The sequence below is a fragment of the Uloborus diversus genome, chromosome 1 (assembly GCF_026930045.1).
Source record: "Uloborus diversus isolate 005 chromosome 1, Udiv.v.3.1, whole genome shotgun sequence".
In the NCBI taxonomy this organism is placed as follows: Eukaryota; Metazoa; Arthropoda; class Arachnida; order Araneae; family Uloboridae; genus Uloborus; species Uloborus diversus.
This window is the reverse complement of record NC_072731.1, coordinates 229,555,823-229,570,334: the sequence shown is the minus strand read 5'-3', so window position 1 is coordinate 229,570,334 and position 14,512 is coordinate 229,555,823. Positions and strand designations below refer to the sequence as shown.

Here is a 14,512-nt window from a genome sequence, read left to right as displayed (position 1 = left end):
AATAATCTTTCATTCAAAACAGCAGCGTGCAGCTGTTTGCTGCTATTTATTTTATTTTTTTACATTAAAATACTGTTGTTAATGCTAAATCAATATTATGTGACAAAAAAAAAAAAAAAAAATAATTTCACTCCTCAGTTATTTTACTCGAGAAAAATAAAATTGTCCAAAATTAAGTTTTAATGCAGAAACTCACTTTTGCAATACGAATGCCCATCACCCACTGCTTAAGAGAAGATTCATCTTCAGCACACAAGTACTTGATGTATTTTGAGGACTTAGTCTGTATTTGAGGATGCTAAATAATAATGACAAACATGTAAATTATTAAAAGCACACAAAAAAGTTATAGCTTAAAATTAAAAATTCAAAAACAGTAATTTTCAAAAATATTAATAGGATCTCTCTCTCCCCCAAAGAAAAGCTAGAAGTGCAGAGGGAAAAATAAGAGCTCTCTAAGTAAATCTCCAGACATGTATAGTAAGTTTCTTCTTTAGCAAATAATGAATAATTAATTAAAATAATTAATAATTGAAATTTATTTTGTGCAATTATCATCCTTATATTGAAGCTGCTTCTTACTTTCTTTTCTCCCTAGAGTAAACACATTTAAAACATTTCAGACTTGTCTATCTTCAATGGTGATATATAGTTTTTACCATTGACTTTTATAATTACTTCTTTTTTTAATTGCAAGCATAATTTATTGCACACATCACTTTATATTTAAAAAATATTTAATCAATATACTTTTTTTTACTTGTTTAAAAAGCAAAAAAAAAAAATTACCTTAATGGCAAAGCCAAATTCTGTAGGAGATTTATACTTCTTCTTCCAACCAAACCCAACATACACATTATTCATGTCAAATGTAGTCAAACAAAGAAGATCCTTCGACAGCTAAGGAAGAAAAAATCTCTATAAGTCATCGACTATTTATTAGCTTTAAAAAAGTTCCACTAGCTATATTTTGAGAAATCAAGCACATCCAAAATAAACCTGGCAGGCAGGCGAGCCATTAACTGCAGAAGCGGTGCTAGCCCCAAAGTAAGTCTTTCCTACCCTGGGGCTACTTCCAATAAAATTCCTGAGCAATCCCTCCTTAATATTAAAGAGCCTAACTCCAATCATGTAATTTCTGCAAATTTTTGCAGAAATCAGCCAAATATACGAACTTAACGAAAGTCTTTTCCAAACTTAGGACGGCCCTCTCTCTTTTAAAATGACAGGCAAATCTGTTCGGCAAAATTTCTACTTTAGTCCAAAACTTTACTGATGAGGACGAAATTTTTTCTCTTATTGCCCCTTTTTTGCACTTAATTCTCTTTGGAACTCCAAATTTTGTCAAGTTTGCTCACCAAGGACCACTATTTCATCATCTGCTTAACCTGCCGACCAATCAAGCTATTTTCTCTCTGAGGATCATTTGACCAATGACAAGACGTGGGAGGTGTGAGGTTCCGCCTCATGTATTCCCAAGGAACATGCACCCAGATTTCCATCTAATTCAGAAGAAGATGCAATTAATTTTTTTTCCCTCCAAACGATACATTTTTGGCAATCAAGATAAATGTCTATATATACATATTTTTTATAAAGCATTATATGTATACAATAGTTGCCACTTATGTGCTACATTACGTTAAATACCCCCAAGTAAAGAAAAAATAGGATACATTCTGAGTTCATGTGTTCCACAGATATGGAATTCACATCAGCGAAGCTAGGGCTAAGGGGATACCACAGCAAAGGGGTGAAAAAGAAAAGGGGCCCAGGATGAAAAAATTGAGAATTCATTTTAGCTCATATCTGTCTTTGTTTAAAAGAAAAAAAACAAGAAGGGATCTCTTAGGCTTGTAAAAAGTGTCAAGGGCACTGCCAACAGAACATGCCAGTTTGAAATAGTTAGAACAGAACACAAAAACCATTCTAGTAGCATGGCGTTTAAAAGTAGAGAGATTTAACTGTTGCATATAAAGTATATTTTCAATTTTTTTCTTTGAGAAGATTCAATTATTTGACATTATTTTAAAAAAATTTAAAGTAGCTTTAGTTTCAAAGAATATAACTTGGTGAAATGCATTCAAAGAATAAATGCTTTAAAAACAAATTCACATAAAATACTAATATGATAAGATTACCAAGCATATTTCAAAATTATTATTTCCAATTAGCCGATGAATCAACAAGTATTAGGGAAGAAAAGTCAAAAAAAACGAAATCAACAAAAATTAGTCATCAGAAACAAAATCAATAAAAGTTAAAAAAATATTTAAACAATAAATAAATAAATAAAAGAAAATCTGGTCTTAAAATATTCACATTAGTCAACAAATGCATTCAAATTATTACTTGATTCAATATTATGGTATACCTTTGATTTTCCTTTAGGACAATAATACAGTCCTGATGCACGAAGTACAAAGAAATGCTTTTTCCAGGCTTTCTTTCCATCACTTTTTAAATAAAGAGCTCCTTCTACCTCAGGCACTCCGACATTGGAAGTCGAAAAAAATTCCTATGACATAGATTTAAAAAAAAATGAATACTATAGAGCCCATTTTAACAAATAATTTTTTTTTTTTTAATCTTTTTTTGGAGGAAAAACATTCTTACATCCAGCAGAATTGTTTTTGCATCATCATCCAGCTCTGCATGCTTCTCTGAGGATGAACCTCCAAGTAAATAGTTCTAATAAAAGAATTTAAATGCACAAAAGTAAATTTCTGGTAAAAAGATGAAAATAAGTAAAACAACAATGAATTTTACAATAGCTTAACTTTTCCTTTTATGGGAAATCTATAACATGCTTCTCTGGGAAAAAAGTATGAAAGTATGGAAAAAGAAGTTGATTCAAAATAAATTATTTAGTATAAATAGGAGGATTGACTATTCATTAAAAGAATAGATTTATTTAATTTAAATGAAGTTTGGAAAATTCTAGCACCTTCCATAAAAAAATCTTGTTAACTTTCTCATGTGGTTTTTAATTGAATTTCACAGTTAAGTCATTTCCCAACATGACAACACTAATTTAGCATAAGAACTAGGGCACTGGTCTTTGGCATGCTTGTTTATTGGCAAAACCTGGTGATAATCAAAATGAGTTAGCGCAAATTTCTGAATCTAAGCCCATCTTTTGATTATTTCTTTAATGCTCAATCTTTTCACTTAACCATGCCACTAAATTTAAGCCATCTTGATTTATTATATTGGGAGCAACACAGTTTTCCTGGCATGTCTAAATAAAATTGAAAAATAGTAAAACAAGTAGTGTCCCTAAATGTTTTTTCAAAAATTATGTACTATTTGTACTAAGTATATTATCAAAAATAATAAGAACATATTTTTTCACAAACTGAATAAAACAAATACAAACCTGGGGATTCATAAACAGATCATACTTTTCTTCCCTTTCTAAAAAGAAGAGGCGGTTACAAGAATCTCTAGTCCACAACAACAAGTTTTCAACAACTCGCTCATGATCTTCATAAACACGTTCTGGAAAGGTTAAATAATTTTCATCAATTTCAACTTGGAAGATCAGGACAATAAAATAAACATGTCAAACAAGGATTTTTTTTTCACATATTGCACTCCAAATTCAAGAGGGTCACAACTTATCCAAAAACCTGACTAATTTCTCAAAAAAAAAAAACATCTTATATAATTAAAAAGCTGAGTGTATGTATCCAGTGGCGTAGCTACACTTTCTGCCGCCCAGGACGGTTCCTATATTTGCTGCTCTTTTGATGGGAAATAGCTAGTACATCAAAGAGTCAAAACCATTTAAAGTAATAATAAGATTCTAATAAAGAAGAGAATAAACTTTTTTCCCCTTCATATTTTTCTTGCAAAAAAAATGAATTCAGAGCCCCAGTGAAAAATTGCAAAAGTTGTCACAATTCGAAATTTTAGGCAACTTTTAGTAACGCTAACAGAAAAAGAGATTTGGAGCTTCCTACAGATTTTTTTTTCAATGTCAAAATTTCTTTGATGGCGTTAGGGGGTCGGGACTTCTCAAGGAAATTTTTCGAACTTGAAGTGTAAAAAAAGCAATTTTAGGCTATCTTTGGATAAGTGAAGAGTTTGGGAAAGATTCTGGAACGCTGTCCCAAAAGTTTTTCAACTAAACTGAAAAACATGTATATGTAGACTGTATCTAGTGGTGTAAGAGCTTCCCCAAAGACTGAATTTTCCTCAAAAAATTTTTCAAACTTGAAATCAATTTTAGGCTATCTTTGATGTTGTTTAAGAGAGTAGGGAACATTCAGGAGCTCTCTAGAAATTTTTTGATGGCAACGTTTCAAAAATACAATTGTTGGCTAGCTTTGGGGGCATGTTGGGAAGTCAGTTATTTCTCTCTCGCGTCTTCTCTGCAAACTTTTTGAAAATAACGTCCTAAAAATGCGACTTCAGTCGTTGTTCAGACAACGTTATGAGAGAGAGCTCGGAGGGGGTTTCCCACATGAAATCTTTTTCGAAACTGTTGCCCATTTTAAGCTCTTCATCATTGAGAAACGAAGGCTTTGTGGGCTTCCCTCACAAATTTCTAAAACTGAAACTGTTATGACGTTGAGTGATTTCGTGCACATTCAGAATCCCTTCCTTAGAATTTTTCTGAAATTGAAGTTTCAAAAACCCAAATTTAAGCTTTTTTGATGAGATGGAGTTTTTAAAGTTCGAAGTTGAAGTTCTCAGTACCCATTTTAGACAATCTTTAGTCATGTTGCAGGAAAGGTCAAGGTTTGACTGCACTAAGGAATTTTTTGCCGTTGAATTTTTAAAAACTCAATATTAGGTTTAGAGGAGTCAGAATTCTCCGGCCTAAAAACACATTTTAAAGCTATCTTTGGCATTGTTAGAAGCGAGGAGGTGGGTGAAAGTAGAGCCACCCAAAATTCTGTTTCAGGCTTTATTTGGCAAAGTTAAGGGAAAAAGTGATGGTAAGTGGCTCTCTTCCTGAAATTTTTTTAAATTTAAGTCCTGAAAATGCATTTTAAGCTTTGTGACAGTAGGAAGGAATGTAAAGGTCAGGGAAATGTTCCTAATTTAAAGGTTTAGAAACACAAATTTGTGGTCTCTTTGGTTTCTCAAAGAAAATTAATTATAACTCCCCTTTATTGAGCGAATCACTTGATGTTGACAAACTCCGAAGTTGTCTAACAAGGTACAAGCAAGACTTATCCCCTCCCTTCCCTAGATCTGGTACAGCTATAACACCAGATTTGGATGGCTCTCTTTTTCACTGGTTGAGGACGATAAGAAAAGATAAAGAGGCCCTTAACATTCCATTAACCATGCTGTGATTTACAAGATGAAAAAGATGTTTATCAAAAAATCATTACTTTTTATGCAAACAAATGTGAAAGGCATCGCTTAGACATCATTTTACTGATTAAAAACTTTTCATTAAAATGAATGACTAAATGTGAAGCTCATTGTGCAAAGGAATTTGTTTGCATGTAACAGTAATACAAGCAATTATCATTTGAGTGGTGAATAAAGTGCTTTTATAAAATGAACATAAAATTCATTCTGTCTTAATAAAAATTTTGAATGATCAATCAAAGCAATTGTTGAAATAGGTAATACTACCCTGAAAATGAGGAAGAAATCTTTCACCATTTGAGACCTCTTTTCTCTTGTTGTCACTTCCTTTCAAATAAATAATGTTAAAAAAATAATAATAAGTTGGTTTAAAAGGAATTATCTTAAAATCAAGAGGTAGCTTCATCATAAAATGAAAGGTTATGACATTTATTGTTTCCTTTCAATAGTTAACCTTTACAGTAAAAAGATTTTTTTTTTAAATAAATAATTGAAAACTTCGTCCCTTGACTTCACCCTGCCACCTTCCTCAGTCAGTAGCTTCAGACAAAGGATGAGAAAAAAACGAACAATAGTGCTGAGATGTCACCAAGAAAAACATATGTTTTGGATTAGAGTAATTTTATTATCATTAGCTGTACCAAAACCTTACAATTCAAAGAACTTTTTCTTTTGCCTCCAGTAATAGATAAAAACCATGATTTCCTTATTGAAAATACATTGATTTTTTTTGCATCAAAAGTGTGAATTTGCCCCCCCCCCCCCCAAAAGTGCCACCCGGGCCAAACCGCCCGCTCTGCCCCACCCTAGCTACGCCACTGTATGTATCTATGAATGTACCTATGAGTGTTATCTATGTATGATATATGTATCTATATCCGAGATACTTCTCCCAAACGCCCTATCGAACCAGGTATCCATAGATTCGTAATTTTCCCGTGTTTATGATTGGCTACTTAACATAATCCTCTCATGAAAATTAATGGAGACATCAATTAAAAACTACTAATTATGATATTTAGATTTTGACATAAAATCCCTATTTTTGGAAGGCTTTCCTCCATTCAAATTACTATTCAGCGCTTCATCTCAACTTTCTGTACCGATGTTTTTATTAAAATTTGTAGCATGAAAAAAAATCACTGAGAAGAAAGATCTGTTGCCCTTTTTTTTCTCGAATATGAAGAAATAAAATTCTGGCTTTTGTTTTGAGGCTTTTCCTGTAATCAGGGGGTTTTAAATGTTTTCTCTTTAGTTATTTTTCCGCAATATGTCGCAAAATTTTACTGATTTTTTCTCTGTCTGAGTGTTCAACATACGTCATTTGACATAACTTTTATTTTCGAGGTAGATCATGGAAAGCCAGGTGACACAGCTAGTAGAATATTAATCAGTGGATGAAATTCAAACCATATTTTTAAAATCTAGTTTTCATTTTAGGCCAATTGTCTGAAGTAGAATAGCGTTTTGGATTATGTAATTTTATGCAGGGATTCTGCGATTTTGAAAGCATAGTTATCAATTTGGAGATTTCATCTGTATCAAACACATTTATTTTTTTAAGCAAAAGATTTATAAATATTACACAGACTCAATTTTTTCGCAATACATAAGAGCTCGTAAAAAGACTACGTTCATAACATTAACTTTTATATTACATATATATCACTTTCGAAGTTAAAAAAATATTCAAAATACCTAAATATAGTTCTGATATATGTTCTACTAAGGCCCACTTTGGATCCATGGGTACGTGATTCTTCTCAGCAAGAAGCTTACAGATGTGACCAACAGTCATTCGTTCATCTATAAGTAAACTCTTTGCACTGTTGTCAGCACTGAAGGCTTTAATAAACAGCTGGAAAAAAATACAAAAGATGAGAAATACATTTGGTATCTGAACATTTTTACATTAAACTGAAAATCAGAAACAAGGCAGATAATTGAAAAGCTTAAGAGGAAGTTAAGCATTCTAAATTTCATCTAAATTTTAAAAAAAAATTACATAAAGATTTAAAAAAGCATCACAAAACAAGCTGATGTGTGCACCACAGGGGCGTAGCTAAGGGGGGGGTTTTGGGGACAACCCCCCCCCCCCGAAAAGTTAGTCTCAAAAAAAAGAGAAAAAGAAAAGAAGAGAAAGAAAAAAAAAAGAAGAAAAGGGAAAAATTCCAAGCGATTACACACATATATACATATATATATATATATATATATATATATATATATATATATATATATATATATATATATATATATATAGATATAAAAGAAGTAACCCCCCCCCCCGAAAGTCGGGTCTAGCTACGCCACTGGTGCACCATATGACTTCTTTTTCTGCGAATTTAATGATAATAGTACCTTGGAGTAAGCAAGGAGACACTTCAAATATTTTCACCCCTAGTTTGTCGATTCAAAAAAAAAAAAAAAACGTTTTACAAAGATTAATTTTCCCAATATTGACCGTTTAAACATGATTCAATGGATAACTCTCTAAATATTGCCAAATTAAAACCAGATTCGAAAAATATATATTTTCGCCAAATTTGTCGCCAAGATATAACATTGCTTGAGTTTACATTGAAATTAACACTGATTTTCCATGAAAAGGTACAAACGACCCCTTTTGGAACATCCGAATGCAACCAAAAGAGGAGGTGCACAACTAGACCCTACTCAGAGTCTACGTACAAAATTTCAGCATTCTACGTCATACTGTTTTTGAGTTATGTGAGATACGTACAGGCATGCACACATACGGACGTCACGAGAAAACTCGTGGTAATAAACTCGGAGATCGTCAAAATGGACATTTCTGGAGTCAATACATTCTTAAGTACATATGCACGTGCGGTCGGACCAAAAAAAACAATTTAACATTCATTCGGGGAAGAGCGAAATGGAAATTTAGGCTGGTACTTTAGTGAAATTTTCTTTGTGAATACAATACTTCCTTTACTGTATAAAAGGAAGTAAAAAAGAAAGAAAAGAAAAATAATGAGAATACAAATCGGGATTTCATTTTGTCCAGATGTAATATGGCGCAGTATAGCCTATTAAGGCTGTTGCGCCAATAAATTCATTAGAACCAACCAACTAGAAGTAATTTTAGGTGAGAGACTCACAAGGAAACCTTACGGTCTTGGAAATTCAGATCGGGATGAAATTCAGCAGATTAGTAGTACCCCTTGAGAGTACACAGTAAAGTAATGAATCCCACTAGCCAGAATATTCCGAGAAAACAGCCTCTAAAGTTTTACGCACAACCCATATATACTAGTAGAGATTACTGATCAGCAAGCTGCATTCATACATGGAAGCAAGCCATGCTGTTGATCCGGGTTTGATACCTCTTGGAAAAAATTTTAATATAAATTTCTAAACTGACTGTTACAGCTAATTGAAATTTGAATTGAAGATTAAAAAAATGTTAAATAGGTAATATATTTTTAATCGAGAAAACAGAGATGAATTCAATCGATTATAAATTATAATTTGATTTACCACAGCAACAAAATTAGAGTAGGACTTGTTAATTTATATAAAAAGTTTAAAAGTATAGTTTTTATTCATCAATTATTTATTCATATATACACACCAGAATGATAATTATCATAAAAACAAGGAAAACAAAAACTGTTTTGACACCTTGCAAAACGCATAAAGCAAGGTTGTTTACAGGAGCAATCTTTTTGTAAAACATTCATAGGAGAACATACTTCATTAACATTCATGAAAATTTCTCTTTTGTTAGAAAGTTTGGAAACATACCGAATCATTTTATTAAAAATTGGCGATGATAGTTGATGATGGACTATTGATTGTATTTATATTGTCTTCACGGGAATTTATTTTTCTATTATTTTCAACGAGATTTCAATTTTGCATATGCTATATTAGATTCTTTACCTGTCTATAAAAATAAACGTCGTCGATAGGTTGAATAAGTGAGGTACATTTTGGTGAAAAAAAATTCTTCAAGAGGTATTGAACCCGAGATGGATTGCATGGAAATCCAGTAAGCTAACCACTGCTGCAGGCGAAAAATTTCTACTAGTATATAAGCTGCGCGTAAAACTTTAAAAGCTGCTTTCTTGGAATGTTCTGGCTAGTGCGATTTATTACCGTAAGGTGTCCTTGTTAGTAAGAGATAAGAACAACTTTTTAGGTGAGACATGATTTTCACCAATTAAAACAGTTAGACAAATTTACAAACTATAAACTGTTATAATTTACAAAAATTAAAGATTAGAAAATTCTGAACATGACTTTCTTCTTGCTGGTATGAACTTTAATTTTAAATATCTTACCTTCTTTATACTGGCTTCTTTCATCTTCTCTAAAGCTATTTTTATTTTTTCAGCTTTCACTCTTGCTGCTTGTTCCACCTTAAAAAGAATTCTTGAATAAATAAAACATATCCATGACATTTTAACTTTTTCCTTGAAAAACTAATTTCAGAATGTAAAATGAAAATCATTACATTGTTTTGGGTTCTTGTGAAAGATTAATTTACCTGTGTTGGTGAAGAAGCCAGAGACATGCAGCTACTTTGGGATGACATGCTGCGACTGGAATGTCCCTCACCACGGACACCACCAGAAGAAGCTGAAGATTCTGAAGACAGCATGGACACATTGTCAGAGAAAGCAGAATCATTATCTGGACTTTCTGTTCTTATTCCAAGGTCACTTTTCTGAGCCCTCAAAAAGTCTTCACAGTACATATCAACCTGAAGTGTTCAGTTCAAGTATTAGAGGCAAGTATTAACAGAATTAATTTTGCATTTAAGGCTGTACATGATGCCTAGAGCAAATTTTAAGAATTATGTGTAAGCGCAAACACACACTAACATACATAAAGTACATACAGGGTGTCCTGAAAAAGACTGTTTTCAAAAATTTATAACAGGAGAACGGTTAATGATAAAAAACAAATTCTTGCAGAAAATTCATGTGGTGGGTGCTAAATTTTTTCCCTCAAAGTTTCAAATTTTAGTTCAAAAATGTTTCAATAGATGGCGCTGCACATTGTAATCCTGTAAGTCAAAAAAAGAATTGAAATCCACCAATTTTTCCTCTGACTGCAAAATGGGATTTCAGCCGACTATTGTTTTAAAATATTGTTTTGTTCATTATTTTCGAAAAATTATGAAGTAATTTTCCATCTTTTTTAAAAATTTATGGGCTTACTATCTGCAGCGCCATCTATTGGAAAAATTTTCAATTAAAATTTGGAACTCAGGCATTCGTTGAAGTTAACTACAAAAATAATAAAAAAATTTCCAAATAATGATCTCAACCAAATTAAATGAAATAAAGCATTTGTTAAGGCAAATAAGTTGAGTATCTGAGCCAAAATTAATAATATAGGATGATATATTCTTTATTTTGAAAGAAATATAAACCCCTTTCCTCCTCAAGAAAGGAGTTGAAAATGACAAGCCTGAGAAAAAGATAATTGAAAAAAAAAAAAAAAAGAATTTAGACTTACCTGCATTCCTCCAAGTTCAAACTTAGGCCTACTACCTCCTCCACCAGAATTAGATCTACTATGACCAGAGTTAATTTTGTTTTCGCCATGAGTCCTATTATTGTTTTGTAACAGCACAGCGTCATTTGAAGATTTTGAATTCATCCAAGCATTCCCGAGGGCTTGATTGGCGGACTGGCTCTTAGGCATCATTTCACGATCTAACTTGTCTTCTAATGCGCAAAGCTCACCTAATATAGCATCTAGTTCTACATCTTGACTATCTGAAACACAAATTAGAAGAACACATTGTTACACAGTTAAATAGATAACAAGGTAAATACAAGGGATAAATTTTACACATTGAAAAAAACAAGCTGATGTGTGCATCACATGACTTCCTTTTACTCCAATTTAAAGTTATTTCCCCATTTTTGGCAATTTTAATGTGTTTCGATAGTTTACTCTCTAAATATCACCAGCAGTAGACAAATAGAAATCAGATTTAAAAAAAAAAATCGCCAAATTTGTCGCCAAGTTGGCGACCTTCGCGACCAAAAGACTGGCGATATATCGCCAAGTGTTCGCCAAATTATAACACCACTTGAGTTTACATCGAAATTAACAATGATTTCCCCCAAAAAGGGGCAAAAGACCCCCTTTGGAGCATCCGAATGCAATCAAAAAGGGAAATGCACAACTAGACAATACTAGGAGTCTACATACCAAATTTCAATTTTCTAGGACATACCGTTCTTGAGTTATGTGACATATACACACACATCCGCACATACGTACATACAGACGTCACGAGAAAACTCGTTGTAATTAACTCGGGAATCGTCAAAATGGATATTTCGCGTGTGTATACGTTCTTAAGCATTTATCCACGTGTGGTCGAGTCGAAAAAAAAAAACTCAATGTTCATTCGGGGGGTGAGTAAAATGGAAATTAAGGTCGATTTTTGAGAGAAAATTTTTTCGCGAATACAATACTTCCTTTTTTGTAAAAGGAAGTAAAAAGAAAGAAATCAATTTATTAGGGGAAACTAATTCAACTAGTGAATATGGTAGTTGGAAACTAATGTTAGTTTTATCACATTCATTTTCGGTACAAAAATTAACTATTTATTCATAACTATTTATTTGATTTCTAGTTATGGGATTTTGTTGAAGACACTAGGAAAATACAACGTTTAAATTCAAAAGTTATCAACGAATTGCAGACGTGTGTTTCGGAGCTTTCAATGCAAAATAGTGTGAGCTTTTGAATGGAAAGCCATCAAAAAAAAAAAAGCTTACTTTTTCCCGATTGCGTTCATAGCGCAAACTGCGACATTGAAATTTTAAGAGGTTTTTTTCCCCCCTGTAGAGGGATATTGTTTTAGAAGGGTCTGTATAATAATTGGGGGGGAGGAGGTGCCATTATTCTTGATGGATGAGCACCATTGTTTTTGTTTTTTTAAATCAGCTGCTTCAAAAACAAATAAAAAATTCATACCTTCCATATTAGCCATGGAGAATCTATAAGTATCCATCCTTGGAGTAGGTATGGTCAACTTATTGGACAGACGTAATTTATTTCCTGTAGGCACATTTTCCAAGCCCTGGAATTAAAAAGAATTCTCAAAAAAAGTTGACAGGTGTTATTAACATGCAGAATAACAAAATTAAACAGTGAGTGAGAATGATGAAGTATGCCAAAGCAAGTTACTATATAAAGGATATCTTTCAACATTTTATTTTTGTTGAACGGTGTTCATTGGCAGCAGGTACTTGATAAATCATTTTTCGATAAATTTAAGGTTCTTTTAGAAAATAAGAAAAATTAAGATTGTAGTAAGTGCTGTTTTTTAAGCATGCCTTAAAAACTTTTCATTGGACCAACGAAAAACGTATGAGCCAGTCCTTTATATAAAAAAGGACAACAGACCTTAAAATGTACATTGAAATATGGACAACCATGCCAAAAATCCTCACCAGAATAAGCACAACAATCCCTGAAAATATCCATCATAATTGAAGAAAATCTTCATTACATCCTTACCTAACTTCCAAAGAAGAAAAAAATCTGTTGTGTAAGCCACACGATTTCTTTGCAACCCTCTTAATCCTTTTTTTTTACTATTCAAAAGAAATTGCTTTGTTATTAATGTCAGCCTTGTAAGCATATTAGAAGTAATACTTCGTAAATGTGTTACTTCTTTATGCATTTTTAGTTTTATATTTATTTTAAATGAGTTATTAGACATTTTCCTACATCAACTAAATGTGGGAAAAATTGAGAATGGCTCCTTCAAAGTCAAGAAATTGTTTCTCTCCTGACGTTGGAGAGCTGAAATTGCAAGAACAAAAACGAAACTCAATTGAATGGATGAATAAAAGTGATACAGTGAGTAAAAGAACGTTTTGAATGCTACTTTTCATGTTGCAGCGAGTCGCTGCACGAAAAAGTTTTACAGAAATTCATTACAGAACTATAGAACTGTGTGTGTTAAACACTTGTTTTCCGGGAATGTCGCCAATATCGCAAAACTGACACGGAATCCTCCATTTCATTTTTGTGGCATCGCCAAGTTGGCGACGAAATGCTTGGCGATATGACGCCAAGTGATAGCCAATTTTGAATTTCAGTTTACACTGAAGCAAACATTGAACTAAAAATTATAAAGAAAAGACGCTTGAGCAAAAGTTGAATGTATTTAGGTCAATTTTCAAAGCAACGATGTTCACACGCACACACAAAAGAAAAGAAAATAAAGAAGAAAAAAAACCTACACACTGCGGCCTTTCTTTCCATTCCAAAGAACCCCGAAGCTGTCTGCAACTAATTTCATGTTTTCCGAGAGACTACAAAATTGTCAAAACTTCAATTGACCGATTATACTCGCCTACCTGGCTTTGTACAACATTTCTCAAACTTATGCCGTTAAAATAATTTACAACACTTTAATAATTAATCCAATGAAACATGGGATAAGTTTGAGCGGGAAAAGGGAGCGAGGAGACATAATTTGCAAAGTCGTGCAAATTGATAGCTTTTTTTTCCCCTTCAATTCAAAGAGCGGAAGAAGCTTAAAAAAAAATCCAACCCATCCAATGATTATACTTTTTAATCCATGTGAAATTAAAAGTGCTGTAGATAATATTGCGACGGCATTCTTTAAATTTCTCGTTATAAATTTAGCGTTCAAATTATTCCGACTTCTTTTTGAAAGGCGATTAAAAAGTGCCACACTTTGTAGTAGTTGGAGGTATGTGCTCCGAATTCGGCGGCAGATAACGAAGTAGTCTATCGATTTCGAATATTTTATCCCATCTTTATCTGAAATCCATTTTTGGCATTCCATGCGGATTTCCGGCGACTTCCCGCCACATCTTTCCAAGCTTTTCCTCTCCCTCATTTATTGATCGGATGACGGGGCAAATACTTTTTAAAAGGACTGCTCCGCAACTTTTAACAGCTCAGAAAATACAGAATAGCTGTCGCTCTCCCTTTGAAAGAACAAACGCTTAAATAGGTAGCGGTTGACAGCTGCAGCTGATGACCCAGAAGTGATAATTTAGAATGAAAATTCAAACGGTTTCAGTGAAATTGAATTCTAACAGTTTATTCTATTCTGAGTGCTTCGAAGCTTTTGTACAGACCGTAAAAATTCAATAAAAGAAAGTGATGCATATGGAGGGCGCACTTGCTTTTTGTTGCTCTT

General features: G+C 32.8%; 1 protein-coding gene across 1 annotated transcript in view; it reads right to left on the bottom strand.

Annotated features, from left to right (window-relative positions):
- LOC129225641 (ras-associated and pleckstrin homology domains-containing protein 1-like) overlaps positions 1–14,512 on the bottom strand; it is a 167,749-nt gene that overhangs the window by 10,845 nt on the left and 142,392 nt on the right. The window contains exons 3-12 of the mRNA XM_054860112.1: positions 12,304–12,409; positions 10,825–11,087; positions 9,848–10,063; positions 9,642–9,719; positions 7,030–7,189; positions 3,380–3,501; positions 2,617–2,691; positions 2,375–2,518; positions 790–900; positions 197–298 (exon numbers count right to left, since the gene is read on the bottom strand). Of these exons, the coding sequence (XP_054716087.1) occupies positions 197–298; positions 790–900; positions 2,375–2,518; positions 2,617–2,691; positions 3,380–3,501; positions 7,030–7,189; positions 9,642–9,719; positions 9,848–10,063; positions 10,825–11,087; positions 12,304–12,409 (1,377 nt within the window). The remainder of the gene's footprint in view (positions 1–196; positions 299–789; positions 901–2,374; positions 2,519–2,616; positions 2,692–3,379; positions 3,502–7,029; positions 7,190–9,641; positions 9,720–9,847; positions 10,064–10,824; positions 11,088–12,303; positions 12,410–14,512) is intronic.